The sequence below is a fragment of the Hippopotamus amphibius genome, chromosome 1 (assembly GCF_030028045.1).
Source record: "Hippopotamus amphibius kiboko isolate mHipAmp2 chromosome 1, mHipAmp2.hap2, whole genome shotgun sequence".
Taxonomy (NCBI): domain Eukaryota; kingdom Metazoa; phylum Chordata; class Mammalia; order Artiodactyla; family Hippopotamidae; genus Hippopotamus; species Hippopotamus amphibius.
This window is the reverse complement of record NC_080186.1, coordinates 60,711,750-60,735,931: the sequence shown is the minus strand read 5'-3', so window position 1 is coordinate 60,735,931 and position 24,182 is coordinate 60,711,750. Positions and strand designations below refer to the sequence as shown.

General features: G+C 43.1%; 1 protein-coding gene across 1 annotated transcript in view; it reads right to left on the bottom strand.

Moving 5' to 3' along the window:
- Nucleotides 1-457: 457 nt before the first annotated feature.
- MCOLN2 (mucolipin TRP cation channel 2) overlaps nt 458-24,182 on the bottom strand; it is a 53,006-nt gene continuing 29,281 nt past the window's right edge. The window contains exons 5-14 of the mRNA XM_057745113.1: nt 23,295-23,379; nt 23,044-23,140; nt 21,207-21,306; nt 16,143-16,255; nt 14,848-14,997; nt 13,361-13,462; nt 13,134-13,256; nt 5,085-5,291; nt 3,590-3,711; nt 458-1,242 (exon numbers count right to left, since the gene is read on the bottom strand). Coding sequence (XP_057601096.1) covers nt 1,206-1,242; nt 3,590-3,711; nt 5,085-5,291; nt 13,134-13,256; nt 13,361-13,462; nt 14,848-14,997; nt 16,143-16,255; nt 21,207-21,306; nt 23,044-23,140; nt 23,295-23,379 — 1,136 coding nt within the window. The 3' untranslated portion in view covers nt 458-1,205. The remainder of the gene's footprint in view (nt 1,243-3,589; nt 3,712-5,084; nt 5,292-13,133; nt 13,257-13,360; nt 13,463-14,847; nt 14,998-16,142; nt 16,256-21,206; nt 21,307-23,043; nt 23,141-23,294; nt 23,380-24,182) is intronic.

Below are 24,182 nucleotides of genomic sequence, written 5' to 3'. Positions count from 1 at the left end.
AGAAAGTGTGAGGGCATGGAGAGAGGAGTGGGGGCACCAGAAAGACTCTGGCGGGGGGCTGGCGCGGAGGAGCGGGGGAAAAAGAGGGAAAACCCTGGGATGAGACCCCTGCTTGATTCAAACCCTGCTCTTCACCAGTAAGTTTAAAATAGTTGACCTCTAACATAGCTCAGGTATGAACTGAATCTATGCACGAAGAGATCTTAATCTCAAGTTATTACCATAAATATTTATTGAATAGCTCCTACATACTAGCCTCTACATCTCCTGCACTGCTTTTAAGAAAGTGGGAAATTCCTTTTGGAGACCAGACAGTTGATAGAGATGTGATCTGAATTTTTCACTAGGTAGATGTTAAGAGACAGTACATTTAAAAAAAAAAAAAAAAAAACAGTAGTAGTTCCTTATGTTATGATAAAAATAAATTTAATTTATTTGGGAAAAAAATACCATCTTCCTTGCTTGACAAGGGCAAATCCCCACCACAGTGGAGCTCAGTTGTTAAAACGAGTGACCACTGCTGTAGCATAATGTCCACATGTCATGTGTGTTCAATCAACAATCAGCACAAGTGACAAGACGTCCAAATGACTGTTTCCAGTTTATCCCACTGACTTTGCTGATAGTTTCATATCATGCTGAGAAGAGGACCACAGCAAAACAGGCCAAGAAATGTCCATTGCAAGAGGTCTTTTTGTTGATCTAAGTGTAATCTTTACATGCCTTAACAGTTCTCCAGATTCAAGTTTCTAAATTGTTATTGCAATGAATTTCAGTTTGGGGCGGACCGTGAGTTAACAAATGTCTTCTAACCTAAGAATTACTTTTAAGACAAACCCATACTTGATGATAAACTCACATCTTTAAAATGCATGGCTTTAAACACCATTGTTTTGCACACTCTGTAATGTGATTTTTTCCATCCCAGCACTGTGATGTCATAAATTAAAAGACTAATACAGGATTTCGCCGCTCCTGCCCTATTAAAATGCCCAGCAGCTGACTGTGGTGTATTCTTCTTCATTCAAGTTTACATCATAAAAAGGAACTTTGGAACTCAGTTCTATGCAGCCAGCCGAGAGCCAGGCCTCTTTCCCACTCCAAAATCAGTACTTTTGGAAGTGCTGGTCCAAGCCATTTGGGGTCCTTCTGCACTGTCGCTTGATATGGAGACCTGAAACTTGATTATCTTCAGCAGAAGGATTTTAGTTAATAAGTATCAAGTGGTCATCACTGCCATTCCTGTAACAGAAAGGACAAGGAAAGAGAAAAGAAAACAATGACTTAAAAATCTTTGAGATGGGACAGGAGTACATACTCTATCTTGTAGGAGTACACAGGTTATCGACATGCTGAGTGCAACATGTAAGAGGAAGAAAACTTAAGGACGATTTACATTATTTGGGGCTTGACTACATGGTTTTCGCAGTTTTGAGGAGCTGCTCACCCTCCATCTCCCTTTGACAAAGCTTCTCAATCACTAGAACCACAGATCTTCCTCCTTCTCTGTGGTAGAGAAGGGGAAAGGTTAACTCTGCATCTGCTCAACCAAGCACATCTCTCCAAAGAACCAGATCACGTTAGGGTTAGGGTTAGGATTAGAGTTAGAACCAGAAGAGGTTTCAGATGCTACCTGTTCCACCCTGATGACACTGGAGGAACCAAGAGGTTTAGGAAAGGTGACGGGACACATTCGGTAATTGGCAGGATCCAAAATGAAAACCCAGGTGTTCTGATCATCAGGCCAGGGCCTCAATCAACTATTCAGGAGAGAATCAGTTTGTGGGAGAATGAGTCTGTGGTGGTTGCTCAATTGCTTGGTTGATTGAAAAAGAGCAACCCAGCCACGCTCCGCAGGAGACAGAGATGTGATAGGTGGGTGGTACGTCATGGGCACTGGAGAGGGGCCCAGACACCAACACTTATACTGTCCTTATTCCCCAATATGTACTCTTCCATTCAGAGCCTTCCTCAATTTTATTTCATTCTTAGGTTTCCAGCTGTTAAACACAACCACATGTATTTAATTTTTGATGATTTCAAAGCCATCCCTTGTTTCAAGGCCCCAGTACAACCCATTTCCTTCATTAGGCCCTATGACCCTCATCACTCTCTGCAGGGCCCATCCAGACCCCCTGGGTTCCAGGCTTTGATCTAGCTGACTTCACCCATGACCATCTTCAGCCACTTCTGTTTTTATTTTTGATAGCCTCTTTTTTCAAAACTTTCAAAATCCTAGTTCTTCATTTGATTTCCTTTGGTGGACTCTCCTATTCCATTTAATCCTTTCATTCCTCACGGCGGGCAGGCCCTCCTTCGTACCAGGCACCTTCCCTACAAGCCTTAGCACATCTTAGGGAAAACCACCTGCTGATGTTGCTCTGCTCTTCTCACCACTCAGACCCACTCTTATCAACGGGTCTTCCAGGCCACCCCTTAAATCTTTCACTCGTTCCATATGGCTGCACGAGAAATCATTTAACAGCCTCCTGGGGCTTTTTGTGGTATAAACTGAGGTCCAAAAATCAAACACCAAAATCTATCCATTACTTTCCAGAATTCACAACTATATTCTCAAATGCTATTTTTTTTCCTTTACGGTTCACTATATATTAGAAAAGCAACTTTGAGAGACCTTCCTTATTGCACAAGGTGCTTCTTAGGAGGTAGCTGCTCATTAAGAAAATTCACTTCCCTTTACCTTGCTTCCATGGCAGCCCTTTAATGCCCTGAGAGGATAAAATGTGACTGTAAAAACTTAACTCTTCTCAGAAGACCTCATTTCATATTTACCAGATGTTTTTTAGAAATGCTCCATCACACCATTTCAAATCCCAAGATACAGTATGAACTGATTAACAGAACACACGTCTTGTGATTTTAAGAAGCAATTACGTTCTGCCATCTTCCTTCAGCTTTCTGGCTTAGAGAATCCTTCTCAAAGCACATGAGTCGGGGATACTTGTGGTTAACAACCCCCACCGTTAACTTCAGATGAAAACAAACATGGGCATAATGGAGAAAAGTACCCTCATCTGACCCCCATTCTAGTCCCCCAGCCACTGTGTGACGCCTTCGCCACTGAGGTCCAGCCGCTTTTGTAAGTGCACTGATGAATGGCAAGCAAAGAGCAGTTGATCAACTGCTTGTGTTTGCAGCCAAGGGCACGTACAGCATCCTCTCAAGCTGGTTTCCTGCTCTGCTCAAGGAAGGTTATTTGCACCACAGATTGTGAAAAGGAGAAAACACCTTTGTCACTCCAGAGCTCCACCTCTAAAAAAGAAGGGCTTTGACCTCTTCCTTTCACCAGCTCACCCTCTTGACCTCAGGGATATAGTTCATGCCTTCTCATAACAGTCTCATAATATTCCCAAGAGATTTCAACCATGTCACGTACCTCTCTACCTTGTTTTATAAAGAACAATTCATTTCTAAAGCCGACTGAGCGGGAGGAAGACAGGGAGGGATGCATTAGTTCCCCCGGTCAGGTGATTCCTGACTGTAGCATTTGCCCTGGGAGGGCTCTTTGTTCAGGCAGCAGGGCGTCTCCTCCCAGGAGCACGGAGACCTGACTAAACACAATACTGACCTCCTCAGACAGCAGATGCAGGACAGGAAGGCTGATGGCTCTTTCTGACACTTCTCCTTGCTGCTACACTCCTGCAGGAATTCCTGAAGATCCGTGGCAGGAAACCCATTCTGTTGGTATTTCTTTAAAAGGTACACAGTGTTGTTACCTTATTTATACAGTAAGGGGAATTGCTCTCTTTGTCAACAAACCGAGTCCACCTCTGCTAAATAAAACTCTCCCACGTTGCTAGTTCAGATCCAAGAGCTGATATTAACAATGATCAATCAGTCAGTCCCCTGAAAGCCAAGCCAGGGTCACCACAGCTTGAACAGAGAGCCATCCAGAGGAAAACTCCAGAAAGCAAGCCACAGTGGGACAGGGGAGGGGCACGTTAATTAAAGAAGTGAAGGAAACAGTCAGAAATCTAAAGCTTTCATGTTAATTGCAAGACCAGGTAAGACCTCCCCTTCCCCACACTGCCCGTGTAGAGTCTGGCCGAGAAGTCATCCCTATTTCCTCTACTTTTACAGAAGTGAGTCGCTTAGTGAGGTAGAAGGCAGTAGGTTCCTCCAAGCAGACGCAAAGACCCTGAGAGACTCCTCCCCTCAAGCTGAGTGAGGTCATCCACCAGGTCACTGAGGCTTGGGGCATTCGCAGGGACACCGCCACGTCCAGGACAGGCACCCACAGTGCGCAGGGCCCTGCTCCTCTCCCCACGGCCAGCCCCGCTGCGGAGCCAACCGCCCGTCCCCACGGAACCCGCATCTCCCCGTGTACAAAGTGCTCAGGAGTGTTTCCAATGGACCGGCTTCTTCCGAGGTAGCCTGCAGAGGGTTCAAGAAGAGGACAACACCCCGAGACATGGACACGGCACCCCCGACTGCTCAGACGCTGGCCTCGAAGAGGGATTTTCTGAGCGTGACCACCTGCTGTGGAGACACCACTGCCGGAGGCAGCACAGCTTCCTTCATGCTGCAGCTTGGCTAAAGACCAGACCCTGTCTGGAAGGACACAGGACCCAGCGGGTGTCTTAAGAAGGCAGGAAGCTAAACAGCCACGGAAGTCTCAGCTTTCATAATTTAAAGGAAAACTGCGCCGCACGAGTGGCATCCCATGTATGAGGTGTGCCAATGTCTGGACACCTGTCAGGATGACGGTCACCCCTTATCACTGAAACTTACTACTCAAAGTCTAAGTCCCAAGACAGGCAGGTACACCTGTCAGTGTCGAGACCAACAGCCCAGTTCCTTGGTTTACCAAACTCAGCCCATCTTTACCCATTTCCTTTCTCTTTGCCACCACACCTCCAAACCAATCCACTGGGCACCAGGGACAACGTCCTAAATGCATATTAAATTAACCTCCAGCACCTAAAAAGTCTCTTTTCTACAAAACCCCAAACTCTAAGTAAAACTTTAGTATTTTCAGTAAGTAAAATATTACAGTATTTTCCCATGTTCTGATCTATACAGAATTTGCAATAGTTTTTTAGCAGGAAATAATAACTGCTTACCTTAATGGTGTCGTAAGAATCTGTAATAAGTGCAATGAAAAGGCTGAGAATCATATATATGAAAAGGCTGATGAAGGAATATAAATACAGGCGACTGAACAGCCACACCAAGAGGCTCTTCTGCTGGATGTGAGCGAACGTCGCATACATGTCATCACCGTTGACCAGAGAAAACAGACACTCAGCAACGGTGTTCAGATTTTCAAACTGTGGGGAGGAGACCAAAAGTAGTGAGACATATTAGCCAAAGTAGCAGAGTCAGCTGGTTTTGCTGAAGATGTTGCTGCCGCTCTTATTAACATTCACTGTAGGGCATCTGGAATACCACGTGGAGCTCGCAGGGGAAAGTGGTACTCAAAACTCTCCTCCATGCTCACAAAGGTCATCTCTTGACACGTCCCTTAGTTTTTTCCCTTGGCACTTTTTTACATATTTGTGGTCATATCATCGAACAAATTTGGATCCAGATTTTTCTTTCTTTTCTATTTAACATAGTCTTATGTTATTCATACCTAGAGAGCATTTGTTAGATGATGGACCACTCCTTGGAAATGCCAAATTTATTCCGCTGTCGCTGGACATCCTAATCATGTTTGCTGTTGTAAAGAACAATGCAGTGCACATTTCTCAGCGTAGTGTTTTTTTCCTGTTATGGGGTCTAAGCGATTAACATTTTGAAAGCTACAATTAAAAAGAAAAAATAAAAGAAAGCTACAGTCTGCCAAACTGCTTTCAAAGAACTGCAGCCCACAAGCAAAGGTGGAAGGGCCAGAGACAGGGGCTCCAGAAAATTGTGCTAGGTGAACGGTTTCCCTGTAGCCTTTCCAACCACAGGTCCAGGTAATTTTAGAGCCTTAAAAACTAAAGATTAACCAGAGGTGGGAAGGTGCATTAGGATGAATGATCACGCTGGTGCCTTCTGAGGGCTCCCAGCTGACCGTGGACAGGCCGCCACCGAGGTATATAACACCCTGCGGTAGAGCTGGGGGGGATGCCTGAGAAAAGTGACCCTCAGAACTCAGGCCCGAAGGCTGAGGAGCTCACCAGTGAGAGGAGGAGGAGGAGGATTTGCTCAGTGAACATGGGGGGAGTCGGTGCTGAGCCTAAGACTTGGCCTGAGAGGTGAGTCTGTGCCGCGCTGCACAGGGCTAATCCCAGCTTCCCCGGAAACTAGTGAAAACTTCGACCAGAAGAGGGACAGGATCTGCTCTGTGTTTCTAAATGGTAACCGTGACATGTGAAGATCTCCTAGAATGAGAAAAGCCCTGGGGCCGGGATGCCGGTGAGAATGAGTGCAGGGGCCCAGGACCGCAAGGAATCTAGAAGAAACTGGGGAGAAAGTAAGTCCAAAAGGGGGCAGGGGAGGGACCTCTGAGGGACTCAGTTCTAGAGGAGGCAAGTTTGAGGGGCCAGGTAGAAGCGGTGACACAAGGTGGTTTGCTGGAGGCTGACTGAGCACCTGACAGCCCTGGGGGGCAGAGCTGAGCAGGGGCTGGCGTGGAATGCCCCCGGGATCCCGCAGCCCCCACCTGGCTTAACGCTGTTGACAGAGGACAGCCAAATCATGGAAAGCAAACAGCAGGTGCTTAATGAATGAGCATCTCTGGGGTCAGAGGGTCAAACCTTAGATGAATGTGAAAAGCTTCTATGTAAAGAATGATAATGACTTAATAGGCAAAAGGCAACATAGTTTTCAGAAACGCAGAGGCAACAAGTTACTGTAGAGCTGTGAACCCATTCTGTCCTTAGTGGTGGGGGCCTATATGTCCATCAAGTCAGTGAGTGTGGCTTTGGGGACAGGCAAGTCTCTCATGAATGTCTCTGGGTCATTTCCAGTTGGCAATTGTGCTACTAATTCACATACAACACAATAAAATTTCCCATCACCTGAACCCAGAAAATGTGCTTTCCTTCCAAATTTCCCCATTTCTGCCAGTGATTCTAGTCTCCTACCGAAGAACAATTACTCCAAAATAAAGTGCTTAAAACTGTGTGTTGCCATATATGCAGAATATAGAAAAATGGTACAAATCAACTGGTTTGCAAGACAGAAGGAGAGACACAGATGTAGAGAACAAACATATGCACACCAAGTGGAGGGAGGGAGCTGGGGGGGATGAATTGCGAGATTGGGATTGCCATATATACATCACTAAGAAGAAAAAATATCAAATTGTACACATATATGCAGTTTATTGTATGTCAATTGTATCTCAGTAAAAGTTCTAAAAAAAAAAAACACCTGTGTGTTGTTTATATGTGGAATCTAAAATATGACACAAATTAACCTATCTACGAAACAGAAACAGACTCACAGACATAGAGAACAGACCTGTGGTTGCCAAGGGGGAGAGGCTTGGGGGAGGGATGGAGTAGGATGCTGGGGTTAACAAATGTAAGATACTATCTATAGAATGGATAAACAACAGGGTCCTACTGTATAGCACAGAGAATTATATTCAATATCCTGTGATAAACTATAATGGAAAAGAATATTTTAAAACGATTGTATATATATATGTATAACTGAATCATTTTGCTGTAAGCAGAAATTAACACAACATTGTAAATCAACTATACTTCAAAACAACAACAACAACTACAACAACAACAGAAAAACCTGTGTGTTGAATCAATTTATCTTTGCTGCTCTACAGTTTAATAAGGTCTGTCTGTTCCTATGATGTTTCTCTGACCCACTCTTTCTACTCCACTCTGATGTCAACACTTATACACTTATTACAGAAACCTCCAAGGAAGCCTTCTTCACTCCAACCTCTTCAGCCTCCAGTCCAAGCTGCAGTAAAATCTAAACTTCAAAGAATATAGCCTTCAGGTAATTTCTCTTGCTAAACAATATAAAAAGTCTGGAGGCAAAGTAAAAATCCAAACCAGGAAGTTTGGAGTAAGTTCCTCCTTTATGTGGCCTCATTCCACTCCTTCAATGGCAGGATTAACAATCCTGTATGTGGCTCTGCTCATAACACCCGGCCCACTTCTCTGGTATTATTCTCTTCATCTGGTATGTTCGGCGTTGTCTTTGTGTCCGATGAAGCCAGCACTGAAGGACTATTTCAAAATCTACGTCAAGACCGACTGCCCTGGCAGCTCTAGTGTGTTCTTTGTATCAGTAAGAACCACAGAGGAAACTATTGGTTGGTCTTCTAATTGTTTTCTTCACACTTCTCTGTACCCAACCAACTAGCAGACAGCAGGTCCTACCCTCCCTGCTCCAGGGCTGGCTGCACAGGGTAAAGTCTGTAACCAAGGGAGAGTACACAAGTGTACCCCAAACAAGACTAGGCCCATGATTCTGCTGCATCAGCAGCGACTCTGAAGAGGTGGACTGAAGTCACTCTCCATAGAGACCTGGAGGGAACATCCATCTGAGCAAATCATCATTAATATGCAGAGAATTTAACAGTAAGACAGGCAGTTCCCAGAGTAAACAGTTTCCATCCCCACCACTAGCCTTCAGACAAAGAAGTTCCAGTTGGTTTCTATGGACATCAATTACAACTCTGACAGCACCATTAATAATTCACATCTCTCAAAGTTTCTTTTGGAATCTAGCCAATTTTTTTCTTTAGTGCCAAGAACTCCTACCAGTCTGTGTTTCAGGTTCCAGAACTGCAAGTTGGTGGGCACACAGCAAAGTCATCCCTTAGTTTCCTGTGCAGTAACTCAGAATCAGTCTAGACACAATATCCATCTCAGCATTAATGTTATTCACCTCTTTCTTCTCTGTGCATGTGAGATTTATTTTAACCTACTGAAAAGTTAAACAGAGTCCCAATAAATTAAGTTATTGGTACATACTCTATCATTTTGTACCACAAGAAGTGGTTGTGAGCCAGGTTTGGTGGCCAAAATCCATAGTAGAAATCATCTTTAAAAATACCCAAGGTGAAGAACAGTATAGACATTCCTTAAAAAACTAAAAATGGAGTTACCATATGATCCAGCAATCCCACTCCTGGGCATATATCCAGAGAAAACTCTAATTTGAAAAGATATGTGCACCCCAGTGTTGACAGCAGCATTATTTACAATAGCCAGGACATGGAAGCAACCCAAATGCCATCAATGGATGAATGGATAAAGCAGACGTGGCACATATATACAGTGGAATATTAGCCATAAAAAAGAATGAAATAATGCCATTTGCAGCAACATGGATGGACCTAGAGATTATCATACTAAGTGAAGTAAGTCAGACAGAGAAAGACAAATATCATATGATATCACTTATATGTGGAATCTAAAATATGATACAAATAAACTTATTTACAAAACAGAAATAGACTCACAGATATTGAAAACAAACTTATGGTTACTAAAGGGGAAAGGCTGAGGGGGACAAATTAGAAATTTGGAATTAACAGATACACACTACTATATACAAATCAGATAAACAATAAGGACCTACTGCATAGCACAGGGAACTATATTCAATATCTTGTAATACCTATAATGAAAAGGAATCTGAAAAAGACTGTGTGTGTCTGTGTGTGTGTGTGTATGTGTGTGTATAACTGAATCACTTTGTTATACACCTGAAACACTGTAAATCAACCATACTTCAATAAAAAAAAAATTAGAGATAAAAACTACACCCAAAGTAGGGAGAAATAAGGTCCTAATGTGCTTCCAGTATAGTACTACAGTCATAGGAAATTGCTTTGGTTCTTACAAGCTTGTAAGCCCTTGGAAAGCAGATACTGCTGTGTGTCTTTTTCCCGTTCACTCAGCAAACTTGTTGAGCCCTTACCATGTCCTATGCACAGCCTGCGAGATAAGGAATGCAAGGAGCAATAACCCTTGGTCCCTGCCCTCCAAGAAATTGCGCTAGAAGAACCCAAAAGCGTTTGTTTCTTAGTAGACATTTAATAAACATTAAACGAATATCTCCATAAAGCATCCCCACAGATTCCAGGGGACCACAGTGAGAACCCAAGCATTTGTTCCACGAAGGATGATTTTGCAACTGCGCCAAAAACAACTTTCATTTGAATGAAAACATAACCTGCAATGGCTTATGTCAGAGAATGACATAAAAATTTGCTTCAAGAGCTGGTGCCAAGAACCTCGTGCAGCATTCAGATAAAATGTTTGAATCAGCTGATAGTTGTTTTGAATAAGAGATGTGCTTGGCTAAAACCAGAAGCCTTGAAAGCACAAATGTAGTACGAGTGCTGCTGAACTTCTACCGAGGGCATCAGCCAAGTCCAATGGTTTTTCAGTGCTTTGTCTGCACATTTGTAAAATGGCGACAATGACTGCAAGACTATGATTTATTCCTCAGAAAGTCCTCCAGAAACCTTAGAGCAATGTTCTTCCAGTTCTCCCCTTGAATTATTAAACATTAACGGTCTCCAGCCCTCCATGCCCAGACATTTTGAAAGGGTGTTGTGCCAGCGTCCATTAGTGCTGGAGTCAACGTCGCTGGGACGCTTCTGTATTTTTATTCTCTTTCAGTTGAACCGTTGAAATCTGATGTCTAACAGGAAAACTCAAAGTTAAAATGTGGGATTCCTGCTGCCAGAAAAACAGCGAGGTGAAATTCTAATTTTCCCGACACCTCCTCTTTACAGTTTTTGGTTTGTTTGTTTAAAGAAAGAGTTCTCTTCCACACCCAAGCTAGCTGTGATTCTAGAAATTCTAGATAATGCTCACTATGGTCCCATTTCTCATGGCTTCAGGCAATACCGAAGGTCTTCTGATTCAACAGATACTGACCGAATGGCAGAACCTGAACATTCTGATAATTTGGATTAAACCAGGGGGAGACGTGCAGGGGCAGTAAACATTTCTAACTTGAGACTCAAAGAAGAAGTAATATGGAGCAGAAAAGCACAGAAGTCCAGAACCAGACTGAAGGTTTTCTCTTCCTTCTGACTAGTGCATTTGCTGAATTAACTCAGCTCTGCGTTTCCCCAATATATCAGCCTGGCTAGAGACAGGGGATAGACGCCATAAACACACCTGCTGGACAGCCCGAGAGACATAGTTCTTATCTCTCCACTCCTCTAGGGGAGAAGTGAAAGGCTGGTGTAAGCCAAGAGGTGAAACATCCAACATGGAAGCCACCAGCTACAGGCACCCATGGAGCACCTGACGTGTACCCAGTCCAAAGCGAGATGCGCTGTCAGGATAAAATACACACCAGATCTCAAAGACTTAGTACCTAAAAAAAAAAGGAATGAAAACTATCTCCATGTGTTATATTGAATACAGGCTGAAGTAATATTTTAAATTTATTGGGTTAAATAAAATATATAATTAAAATCAATTTCATTTGTTTCTTTTAAAAAAAAAGGGATGTGGCTACTAGAAAATTTTAAATGGCTCTCATTTGCAGCTCTCGTTATATTTTTCTTAGATACTGCCGAGCCAGAGTGTCCCAATCTCCCCTGGATTCTTTGAAAGGACAGAACTGAACATATGGAAATACAGTCAGACTCACAAAGCAAATAACATCATTTTTCACAAGGTAAACTTGACACACATTGAAAGAAATAAGACTGATTACTTGGCTCTCATGGTTGATCTACTCTTGAGTCAGATTAAATGCTCTTTTGTAATGGTAGCTAGTTTAGTGAAATTCAAGCAACATTTTCTGAGCACCTTCCACAATAATGATGGGGCAGGGAAACAGGGATAGGACCACTGAATTCACTGAGCTTGGAGGCTCAGTATTTATTCCATATGGTGCAACATTGCCCTCTAGTGACAAAAATGTGGCAAAGCATTCAGACTACGAGGCAAGTAAAAAAGAAAAATGTAAATTTTCCTGGGCACTAAGACAGTAAGTTCTCCAGATCAGAAAGATCATATCTAAGAACAATTTTTACTCATGAGTCACCTTTAAAGCAGTGGAATGGAATTGGAAGAGCAATAAGATTATTACAATTTACTATTAACTCAGAGATTGGCACTTTGTTGATTATACACTTTCTCAGATAGGAAACAGGAATTCTCTTTGGACATATTAAATGAAACACTTAAAGAGGAGAAAGTCTGGGTGGATGCCAAGTTACTAGGATTTATTTTAGTAGGACGATACTGAAAGTTTGAGTTTTGTGGATTGCTCAATTTTTGTGAAGAGCATCTAAACCAGATTTGATCATGTTTTGTTTAATGCAACTATCAAGGTCAAAACTTAAGGCCAAGCTATTACACCAGCATCATTATATTTTTACTTTTCTCCTGATAGAGCACCTAAGCCAAGATAACAGTACTCCGGGCTATTAAATGAGAGAGAAGACAGAAAGCTTAGTATAGCGTCAAGTGTTAGATGTTATTATTTTTATTTTTGTTGTTTCTGTTGTTCCAACTGCCCATGGAAGAAAAACTATAAGATGCAACCATTGCCTTTCCTTTTTTTGGTTTGAAAACAAGGCCTACCTAATTTCATTTCTTGCTATATCTTGGAATCAAATTTATCATTTTAAAACAAGAACATCTGAATATAACTTTGATGTCCCTGAGATTATGATACTGACTGAAGTCCAGCAATAGTTTAGAACTCAGATACTAATCTTTAATAAGGCACGGAGATGACACTGAAATCAAAACCACCTGCAAAGGCAAGATGTGTTTTCATTTTAATCATAAACCTAATAATATGGTCATTCTGGGCAGTCTTTATCCTCCTCCAGTCTCCTCAGTTAATTTGGATGCAAACCCTAATACTTTGAGTTATAAAGATTTTGTAATACTTTTCCTCATTTAATTTTCGTTTCTATTACAGTGATCTCATGTCCAAACACTTCTTATCTGATGACCGGCTGGGTTAATATGTGACCCCCGTAAGCCAGGCCCAGACAACCATGACGTGTGCTCTCTGGTTTCCTGCAGATCTTATTTCAATATCCCAAAGGCACTTCAATATCCGGAAAAGGGAAAGAAAAAGAAAACCGATGCAAAGATACGTGCTTACTGACGTCAAGGGTAAGTGCTGGAGGAAAGTGGGATGGTCAGTGCTGGAAACCCACTTTTAAGGGTCTCAAAGGCTTCATGTGCAGAAGGAAGAATTAGGCTACACACCTTGTTGTGATATGGTCCTAAGACAATCCAGCCGCAGAAGGTGTAACCCAGATAGATCATACCAGCACATGCGCAGAAGCGAAGAACTTTTGGCAGTGAGGCTTGCATCGTTAAAATGAGCACCTGAAAAAAGAATCAGCAGAATGCGGGGAATTAAAAAGTAGCTACTAGAATGCAAAGAAATGGACCTCAATCCCAGTAGTGTCACTCAATGCTCACATCCTTACATTATATGCTTGGAAGTAACCCAAGTATCTGATGACGCCAACCCAGACAAAGAGCGTAGACGTTCCAAGCAAAATGCTGCACAGATCGTAATTTGTGAGATTCTACGGAATGAAGAAACAGACATGAGTCAAATATTGTACTCCACTCAGGTTATGAACCTGACTTTTAAACTGACTGGAAAAGAATGGACTGCCTGTCTCTCTACAATGATTATCAGAGTTTTCAAATTGAAGAAGGAAATAATAGCACAATTCCAAATGTGTTCCTCATTTCCTTCTAGTATTAAAATTGGCTGAAGTGAATTTCTGTTCAAATAATATCCTGAAATAGAAATTGCATTCACCTCTGACCGAGGCATTAAAGCACATAAACTAATGGTGTGTGTTAAATATCAAACAATACCTTTCAGCTACTTTTGAAAGAGTGCTCCAGCATGATTTGCTAACAGTTTCTGCTATCCAGGACTTCTAGGTTTAACTGAGGAGGCACACACACACAAGTCCAATTCTGTTATAATGTGCTACACGCAGGGAGAGATGCGATGCTGGGCTTATCCTGCAGCGCTTCCCACGGGCGTGACCCCAGAGCGGTGCTGGGCCTGGAGGACAGGTTGGCAGAGCCTTGCAAGTAAATGGACAGGGGCTGAACAGGGCCCAATGCTGAGAGCCCGCAAGATGGGCCAGAGGGGCAGCACTGAAGCGTCAGGGAGAGTGAGGAGGGGAGAGGAACGCAGAGCTAGATGATGAGGACTCTGGAGGCCGTGCTGAAGAGGCCACTTCATCCCAAAGGGAGAAAGGATTATCACAGCAAGATAGACACTTCCAGAAAAATGACTCTGACAGCTGTGGGGGTGGATCTGAGGGGTATAAGGCTGAAGGCAGGCCAACAATGAGGAGACTGCTGTAGCAGTCCAGTCCGGAGAAGAACACAGCCTGAAGGAAGCCGGAGCAGTGGGGATGGACGAGAGGGAGGTATTTAGTGGCTGGGAGGGAAGGCTGGTAGGATTTGCTAGCTGACGCAGAGCACGGAGGGGAGGAGTCAAGACTTAGGAGACTAAATCAACTAGGTTACCCAAAGTCCCAGGCGCCTAAAGGCACTCAAATAGCCCTGCCCCCACCCCATCCATCAGAGCACCCATCAATCATGGATGGGCACCCCTGGCTCATGGTATGATTGGTTCATGGGTCAGCTGCTGCTTTTGCAACTTAAAAAAAATAAATAAAGCCCGCCCAAACAACCAATCTTCTCAAACTTCAGTTCCTATTCTGAAGATGCTGCCAAGCTTCCTGGAAGATATTCACAGGAATATCACCTTCCACAGAACATCGACTTTCTCATTTCCCCTTCATGAGAAACCAGCTCAGAGGAGGCTTCCGTTTTATGTGTGAGAAAAGAGAAAACATGAGAATCCCTGCATATCTTACAGTATGTGAGACCATCCAGAAGAATAGAAAGAACAAAAGACTTAAAATCGGTTGCCCCTTACCTTGGCTTTAATTTCCATTTTTAATATGGATCCAATTATTGTCATTAGGTCGCTGATAATCACCAGGATATACCATCTGTTGATGAACTCCCACTGGTCAGCGTTACACACGCGTCGCTTGTATTTCTCCAGGAAGAAATTTAGGAATCTCTGCGGCAGACATTTCAAAAAGCATTTCTTACAAACCACACTGCCCTCTGGAAGGAGAAACGTACAGAACAGGGCTCTTCCAATGCGATGGGTCCTCACTTGGAGATTCCAGCCCACACTGTTCCCCACAATCTAGCCCAGCTAGAGGTGAGCGTTCCAGTTAACTCAGGGACTCAAATACTGAATGCTGGGCTCTCACTCCAACAGACTCTTGTTGAAATAGCTAACACGTAGTACATGCCAAGCACTCTACATATTCTCAGTGCGTTCAACCAGACAACAACCCTACGAACTAGGCACCATGGGCCCTTCCTTCCAGAGGAGGCAACTGAGACACGGGACAGCCAAGCCAGGACTTGAGTCCAGCCCCTGAGCGTGTGCTCCCAAGGTGCCCGCCTTGCGTTGGCAGAACCCAGACCCTGGCTTTGGATTCAGGATATCGAGGGACTTGTGGGGGTGGGGGAGGGCGGGTAAGAGAAGTGGATATTTACAAAATAAACTGACACAGGTCAACAAGTGGAAAAACAGAATGTAGGCTGTTTCCTTGCTCCACATACGGTGTTCTGGTGACTGCCTATTTCCCCTGACCCCAGTCTGTATTTACACACATGCCACACACCAGAATAAGGTTTGTGGGGAGCTAGAGTATATATTCGCAAGAGCCTTAAGGGTAAAAAGGTAAAATGAAACTCAGGAGAGAATTTTTAAACTATTTTAAAAAACACAATAGTCTTTTATGCTTCATTATAACCCATTTACCATGCCTCCCTGTCAAAGTGAACTCTGATTTGAAGACAAAAGATGAAACCCACACATGCTATTCCTCTGTTCTTAAGATCACTCCTGAATTTAAAAAGGTCTTATTTATTCTAGAAACATTCAAAAAGCTTGAGCATTCACCACTGTGTATCTGTGCTCATTAGCTCAGGTTTAAGCAGGATAATTGTCTGATTCCACCTGACATGCCAGGAGCTGTGACTCACTCTACACTCCAGGTTGATTAATGCCTCGTAGGGGGACAAAGGAATTGAATTCAGTCAAGGGCCCCAGAAAGGGCAGGATGACCCAACGTCAAGGCCCCACGGTTCAGACACACGGAAGGCGGAGGTCAGGAAGGGAGGGAGAAAATTCCAACACACACTTACCTTTCGTAACCTTAGAGCAAGAACAATGGATCTTGTGCACAGAATAAGAGATGCCATGCAAATCACAATAACAAATGCATCAAACACCAGGACATACTGAGTATTTTTCTGAACTGAAGAACAAAAACAGAATTCAAATGTCAAACACACCTTACTTGGGAATAATTTCCAAACAAGATGGCAGCTGGAAAACAAGATCAAATGATAAATGCTTTGACATCAGAAAAAAATCACACTGCATTCATTCAGAGGTTCACAAACAAGGTAATCATTCCCTGATGTCAAGTTACACATTCAAAAACATATAAATTCCTAACAGATGTACTGAAATGTATTTATAGATATTTACTGTAGAGTAGAATTCAACAGAAGGTGGTCCACGGGGGCTCCATTCCAAAGAGGCAAAATTACTGACACACTCTGAGCTCTTTTACATAAAAGCACAAACATCAAGTCCTCCATTAATGAGGGAACAAACATTTTAAAGTCTCACCACTCAGAATCTCCATTTCTGCTTCTCAATCTTATTAGGTACTTTCCCAGCAGAAAGTGCCAGTTCAATACACGTTTTCTGCATGTGGGAAAAATCACCTCTTAGAATGAAAGTAGGAAGAGTAGTAATCTGCTTTTTGCCTTGGAACACAGTAGCACAGGCAGTGTACTGGAGGAAGATGAAACTGTATCCTTAGCTTCTCTCAGACTTCATGGTATTGTCCCAAATCCCAACCAGGGCTCTCCCCTGCCTGGCCCCTGTTCACTCTCTGTGGTCTCATCACCTGCCCCTTGCTGCTCTCTCTCTGCTTCCACCTTCCCCACCCTGAGGCCACTCTGGTCTTCCTCCTTCCCTGCTCCTACTCAGGGACTTTGCACATGCTGATCTCTCTGCCTGGAACAGCACCCTCCCCATCACACATGGGGATTACTCAGCCTTGGGTTTCAGATTGAGTATCTTCCTCCCCAGAACAGAATTCCCTAAATTCCCATCTCTATCAGCCCTCTCCCCCAATACCCTATCATAACCCCGTCCAAAGTATACACACCTATAGCTCCATTTACTCCCCTTTGCTTGATGGTCACTGAACTTGTAGTTGTGTCTTCAAAGACAGCAGAGCAAGGAGCACACAGACAGCATAAAATGGGAAAGCACATGGTCTCTGGAGCCTGAGACCTGGGTCTGAATCTCCCCTCTGCACTCAGAAGCTTTGGAGCCTTGGGGAAGCTGCCCCAGTTTCCTCATCCAAAAAATGGGTAGAATGAAAAATAAATACCTATATTATAGGGCTGTTGTGAGGATTAAATAAGTTCACATGTGAAAGCACTTGGAACAGCCCCATGCAAATAATAACAGCAAACACTTACAGTAGTTATTACCTCATTTGATGTTCATCTTTCCAACTACATGATTGGCTCTGGGAGGCAGGGACCGGATGTGCCTGTGCTTAGATTAATGCTTCAGTATGCTTACAAATAAATGCAGAGACCCCAGCAGGATATAAGAAGACCACTGAATAATCTAAGTTAGGACTTGTGAAGTTCTGAGCCAAGTTAGAGGCAGAGAAGGCACAGAAGGATAAGGCACAAAGTAGTGAGAAATGAAGACCTGGGGACTTCAGCGGGACTTAGGGAGTAAGGAAGGACTGACCAAGAATGACTTCTTTTCTGTCCTGGGTCAACTGAGCTCACTCTGGACATTCGTGACAAGAGAGGACAGCTCAGTGAAACCATGGGTGTGGACACGGTCACTCAGAGAGACCACAGGGAGAAACACAGACTGGGAAGGATGGGGAGGGGGCGGCAATGTTTGAGGCTTAGAAGAGGAGATGCTCTCAGGAACCAGACGAAAAAAGGCCAGAGGAGAAGGAACCAGGGCTGGGGACAGGAAACCTTCAGGAGAGCCTAAAGTTAGGGTGCTCTACAGTGACACCTCTGCAGAGGAGACATTCAAGAGAAAGATGGGAGAGTGTCCACGGAATGAGAAATAACAGCAGCGTGAGCGACCATGGCAGGACTGCCTGAGGGCAGCTCATCCAGTGGGTTAAGAGCATGGCTAGCTAGTAAATATAATTCACTAAGTGAATTATTTAGCCTTGCTCAGCTTCAGATGCCTCAGGTACCACATGGGAGCATCGCTATACCAGCTTCACGTGCTGTCAGGAAATCAGGTCAAATGATCCCTGTGGAGTGCTTGTTAGAACAGTGCCTCGTACGGAGCACCCACAACCACCTTTGGCCATTTTATCCTTTAGAAGTTTATCTCGAGATACCATCTAATAGGTAGGTAAGAAAACAACTTGACCAAAACCCAAGACCATTTCTTTTTGGATCCATGGAATGAGGCAGGGGGAATAGGAGCAGTTCTCGGGAAGATGGGACTGAAATCTTAAAGAAATGAAAGAACAGCATACCTTCCTTTCTGACCTGTAAATAGAACAAAATCCCTAAGATTGCTTCAACTGGGCCTTATAGATAGATGAGAAAACTGAGGCCAAGAACTAGGAAGATAAACCATCTCTCCTGACAGAGAAACCAGTATTGCATTGTTTTAATTTGATTTATTAAGACTAGTTTGACATGCTGCAAAAAGTATTTTATAAACATCATAATTGCTTTCTTCTTCTACTGAAACTACATTATTCTCACAGGAACAGTTCTCAAACCTGGGTTTGTAAAACACTAGTCCACAGAGATGCCTCTGGCAACGCGGTGAGGGAAATCCTACCCCACCCAGTCCTTCTAGGGCCCTGAGAAGTCACACACACACCACCACTGCCAGCTGTGTGACCCTGACCAGGGCTTCTGACACTTACTAAACCCCCTTTCCCTGGGATATCCATTTACATCACCCATCAATGGGGAGTCCTGTCCATCAGTACCTACCTCCTCCAGCTCCCATGCCCAAATCGCTACATTTTCAAAATCAAGTTAATGTGAAGATTAGTGGTGCACTGGGGGTGGGTATTAGAAGTCATAAAAGGCAACTTCCAGTTCGTATGTGAAAATGGACATTCCCCTATCTTTCACCTGGAGATAACATGGGTAATGACAAGAAGGAGAGAGAAACTTCAAGGGAAGCTCATGGATGTGAATGAACCTCAGAATGTGTTGCAAAGAGCACGAGGATCCCACCAGCTGTCACCCTTGCCTTTGTCCCACTCCCCCAAAGCCAGGGCAATCAATCCACGGGACAGCTTCCTGTAAAAGGAAAACAAATCCGTTTCCCAAGTTCCAAACTTCAGCTTTCTAAGACTTGTAACATCATTTTAAAGGTGTGCTCTTGGGGCTTCCCTGGTGGCACAGTGGTTAAGAATCTGCCTGCCAATGCAGGGGACACAGGTTCGATCCCTGGTCCAGGAAGATCCCACATGCTGCGGAGCAACTAAGCCCGAGTGCCACAACTACTGAGCAGCACTCTACAGCCTGCGAGCCACAACTACTGAGCCCACCCACTGCAACTACTGAAGCCTGTTCGCCTAGAGCCCATGCTCTGCAATAAGAAGCCCGCGCACCGCGATGAAGAGTAGCCCCCACTTGCCACAACTACAGAAAGCCCATGAGCAGCAATGAAGACCCAACACAGCCAACAAATATAAATAAATAAATAATAAACCTTTAAAAAATGTGTGCTCTTCTAGTGATGGAATCTGGTTTCTTAGGGCACAGCCCTGGGAGAAGCATATATAAATGTTACCGTTTCTAGCTGTGAGATTGTGTTTCTCTGCAGTGGCCACAGGAGGGAGCTAGAGGTTCTCTCTTCTGAGTAAAGGCAAGAAGAACTCCCCAATATTCTAAGGAGGCTTGTGGGGAGGAAGGAAACCGTGTTCTGGCAAACCTGTTTGACTTGCTAACTTATTTGGTCAAATGACTTCCAAACCACATTTCCTGCATAACAAAGGTTAGCTTTTATCACAGAAAATGGCTGCAGCCCACTCTTGTACTTGGAAAATACACATCTGACCTGCGCGTTTCCGTGGGGGAGAGTGTGTCTGCTGAGGAACAGTACCCACTTTCTAACAGAAACTAAAACTGCGTATTCTGACCAGAGGCTTGAGGCACCTAATGGAACTACAAAACCAAAACTTCAAAATCATCAGGATGTATTATACAACTGAAAAGCTGCAAATTGAGTCTAATTTTAAGACTAATATAAAAGAGTTAGGAACCACAGGCATTTGACATTTTATTTTGTTCTAATTATCTGATCAAAGGCTGGTTCAGTTCAACAAAACTCGTAGATGAAAAAATACTGACCACCCACTGTTAACCTGATCCCAACCGCTCAGTGAGAATGGGGTCTGAGTTGCCCACTTTAGCCTGTGGATCAGGGGGTACTTTCTGAGTAATGATTGAGTAAATGACCCAGGTTTGTACAGGCTGCTCTCTGGGCTCTGGAGGCCTGGATCCCGTTCCACAGTCACAGGCTCTGATCAAGTCATCCCTTCTCCAACAAGCGTTGCGAGACTGTATGTCTCACTCTGCTCCCATCAAAGCAATGAACCTTTGCTTTCTTGATCCTCACCTCTTCTGTGGCTCCACCACTTACTGCTATCCAGGACGCGCTAGAGATTTTATAAGCACGCCAGTGCCTCTCACGAAGGCGTTTTCTTTTTTTTCTGGAGCGCTTGCAGTTACTGCGTGCCGACTCTCGTTCTCAGTGCTCTGCTTTACATACTAACTCATTTAATACTCAACATCTGGAAGATAAGTACTATTATTACCCTCATTTTACAGAGAAAGACACTGAGAGGTTAAGTGATTTGTCCAAGATCACAGGCAACAGGAAACAGCACCAAAACTCAAACACCCAGGCAGTTCAGTGACAGAAACTGCTCCTAAACGCTGTGCCACACCACCTATCCTACGAGGTCTGTAATCAACATTTGTTGACTTGAAGACAAATGCAACACTTTGGAGTATGCTTGACAGAAGTGAATGCTCAAGATGTGGTTTTCTGGAGTTCATTCTTCTTATCATCATCCAAATAAACCATTTATATACCCCAAATCCCAAAATGAAGTGTTAAATATCATCCGTGATCCACAGTGGGCAAGCACGTAACATACTCACTAGATCCGGAGATGTTCAAGTCTTTACATTCCTCGATGTTAGCGTCACTGTTGAAATAGATTTTGATTTTGCCACTATGAGCTTTATTGTCAAAGATAATCTGGAGACAGAAATGGATGAAGAGGTTACAGCCCAGCAGAAACTATAACTTGTTAGATCAATTCTGCTTAAAATATCAATGGCATCCAAACCGCGTGCTGATCCAAAAAGAATTAGACCAATGAAAATGTCATCACAATGCCTTCACAACTTCCTATTATTAATGAAAAAATATGGTCCAAAGGGTGAATACATGAGATTATACTAAAATCATATTTGGATTCAGAGAAATCCTAAAGCAAAACAGCCAACCAGTCCAAGGAATAAAAATGAGAATTCACCACCAATTTTACAAGAGAACACAAAGACCTTATTTATAACACTGAATGGAAATGACAAACATTTGCTTTAATTTAGTCCTTTGGGTATGAAATTCTAGGTTTTCACTAGGCTAGAAATTATTTTTCTATTTGCTTCAAGTGCTACGTATATGTTTTCAGAAGTGCTACATATGCTTTCAGAAGTGACAAATCTTGCTCCAAGGTCACAGGTTGAATTTATGATTTCCAAATGCCCTCAATCTTCCACATTGTTTCAAGCATTTAAAGTTTATAAGTGAAATATGCAGAGTATTTTAGGGGCGTCCTGGGGGAAAATGAGGCCTTGAATGCCAGGGCTAGTGGAAGTTTGGTCCTAGCTCATAGGTATAGAAATGAGATCTGTATAGCTTAATTCTCGAATCTCTGGTTTGGTCATAACGATATTCCTGGATAACACTGAGAATGTGAAACATGCACGTGGCTTGTGCTCAAAGATGCTCAGGCACTTGTGGGTTCAATCACAAATCACATACACATTCAGTTCTCCAAACTCTTTACCTTGCTTGCATTTCATAATGCATTTTGTAATATGCAGGTCACCCCAGGGATATTAACCATGCTACTCTCTGCTGGAGACATTCTTTCCTACTACATGTCACAATTTATAATTACTTTTATTTCTTTGTTGCCTTGTTTTTCTATCTATCTCTCCCACTAGGCTGTAAGTTTCCTAAGGGCCATAGTACCTCTAAAGCATGGCAACCTGCCTGCTGCTTTGTAGGGACTCATTTAGCACTTAGCGCTTCTTGTTGAATGAAGCATGATTCTGAATTGCTAAAAAAGCAGTTACATATAGCATCAGTTTAGCATTCAGTTCTGTCCATCAAGAAACGTGAAAAAAGGAAGGGAGGGAGAGAGGGAAGGGAAGGAGGAAGGCAGGGAGGGAGGGAGGAAGGACAGACGGACGGAAGGAAGGAAGAAAGGACGGAAGGAAGGAAGGACAGAAGTCCATGGCACATGCCTGCCCCTCCTAAAATAAAAGCTGCAGCAATTGATCTTTTGCAGATTGGTCTTCAGATCAAGGGGGCAGTTTCTGCCTTGAGGTTTGAAAACATTTGCTACAACATTTGCAAAGACCTTCTTTCGAAGGTGGGAAAAACATTATAGACACTTAAAACACTGGTCATAAGCTTTAAAAAAATGTATTACTAGAGTAGGAAGTCAAAGTCCACTTTGAAGACTCCTCTTTTCAACCCAGAAATCTAGTTTTAAAAAGTTGGAACAGCCTTGCATCATTTTTAGAAGTCACAGCCTCTGGACCAATGATGCTATAAATGGCATTAAAATTGTTTTAAACACAACTGCACATCAAAACACAACTGCATCAAACACATCTATTGGCGGATGTGCTTTACACTCTGCACCTACAAAAGGAGTAGAGAAAAATGATAAAATGGCTTAGTAAAATAGACACTTGCCGTATTCTGAAAGACGTAACAGTCTGGTAGTTCCCGGGAATGAATCGTCTGCAGGTCAATGCCTTTGAGTTGAAAGGAGATTTCAACTTGCAAGAGCCTGAATAAAAAATATTACAAGGCCCCCGCAAAAATAATAAATAAATAAAATTTTAAAAAAATATTACAAGGTATAAACTGTCACAGTCTTCCTATCCTACTCCCCCTTCCCCATCTCCACACCCTGGGCAATGAGACTTAAAGACGTTATTTACCGATAAAATTCCAATCTGAAGAATGATGAGTTCTTCCAGTCCTGAGGGTTCTTGGAGAGGGTCTGGAGGTCTAGATGAATGCAGTCTAGGGCCATGAAAAAACCACAGTGACTGTCAGGCAAGAATCAGATGCTAAAACCAGTGGGCCGAAGTGTGGTGAGAGGCCGGAGACTCACCAAGTTCCAAAGCATCTCTCCACTGAATACTTATTAATCACAACAGGAAGACTAGTAACTTTACAGGGAAGAACCTGGCAGAGCCCACCCCAGCCACGTGATCAAAGTTAACACCACCAGGATGGATCTAAAGAGACATTGTGTACCTCCTGAGAAAACATACCATTTGTGTGGTATTTCCACCCCAAAGGCGTAACCTCAATCTAGGCACAAAGAGAGGAAAACTCAAAGGAGAGACATTCTACTCTTTTAAAATGTCAAGATCATAAAAAAACAAACAAACAAAAAGCCAAGCACTTAATTTTTCCTCCAGGTTATAGGAGATTAAAGATACATGACAACAAAATGCAGTATGTAATCTTGGACCCGGGAGGTTAGGTATGGCTTTTGCTATAGATAATATTAGGGCAATTGATGAAATGTAAATAGGGTTTGTAGATTACAGTATCATATCCATGTGAACGCATGCTTTCGAGCACTGCACAGGGGTTATGAGGAGAATGCTCTTGTCTGGGGAGATGCACACAGGTATTTAGAGGTAGAGACATTGTGTCTGCACCTTATTCTTATATATTTCAGGAGAAATTTTTTTTCAGTAATTTTATCTTTATTCTGGTTACATTTTCATCATAAACAGTTTAAACATGTACACACACACAAGTTTATACATAAAAGACTCCATCCCTCATAAAGTGTTTTTGCTTTATTCAGA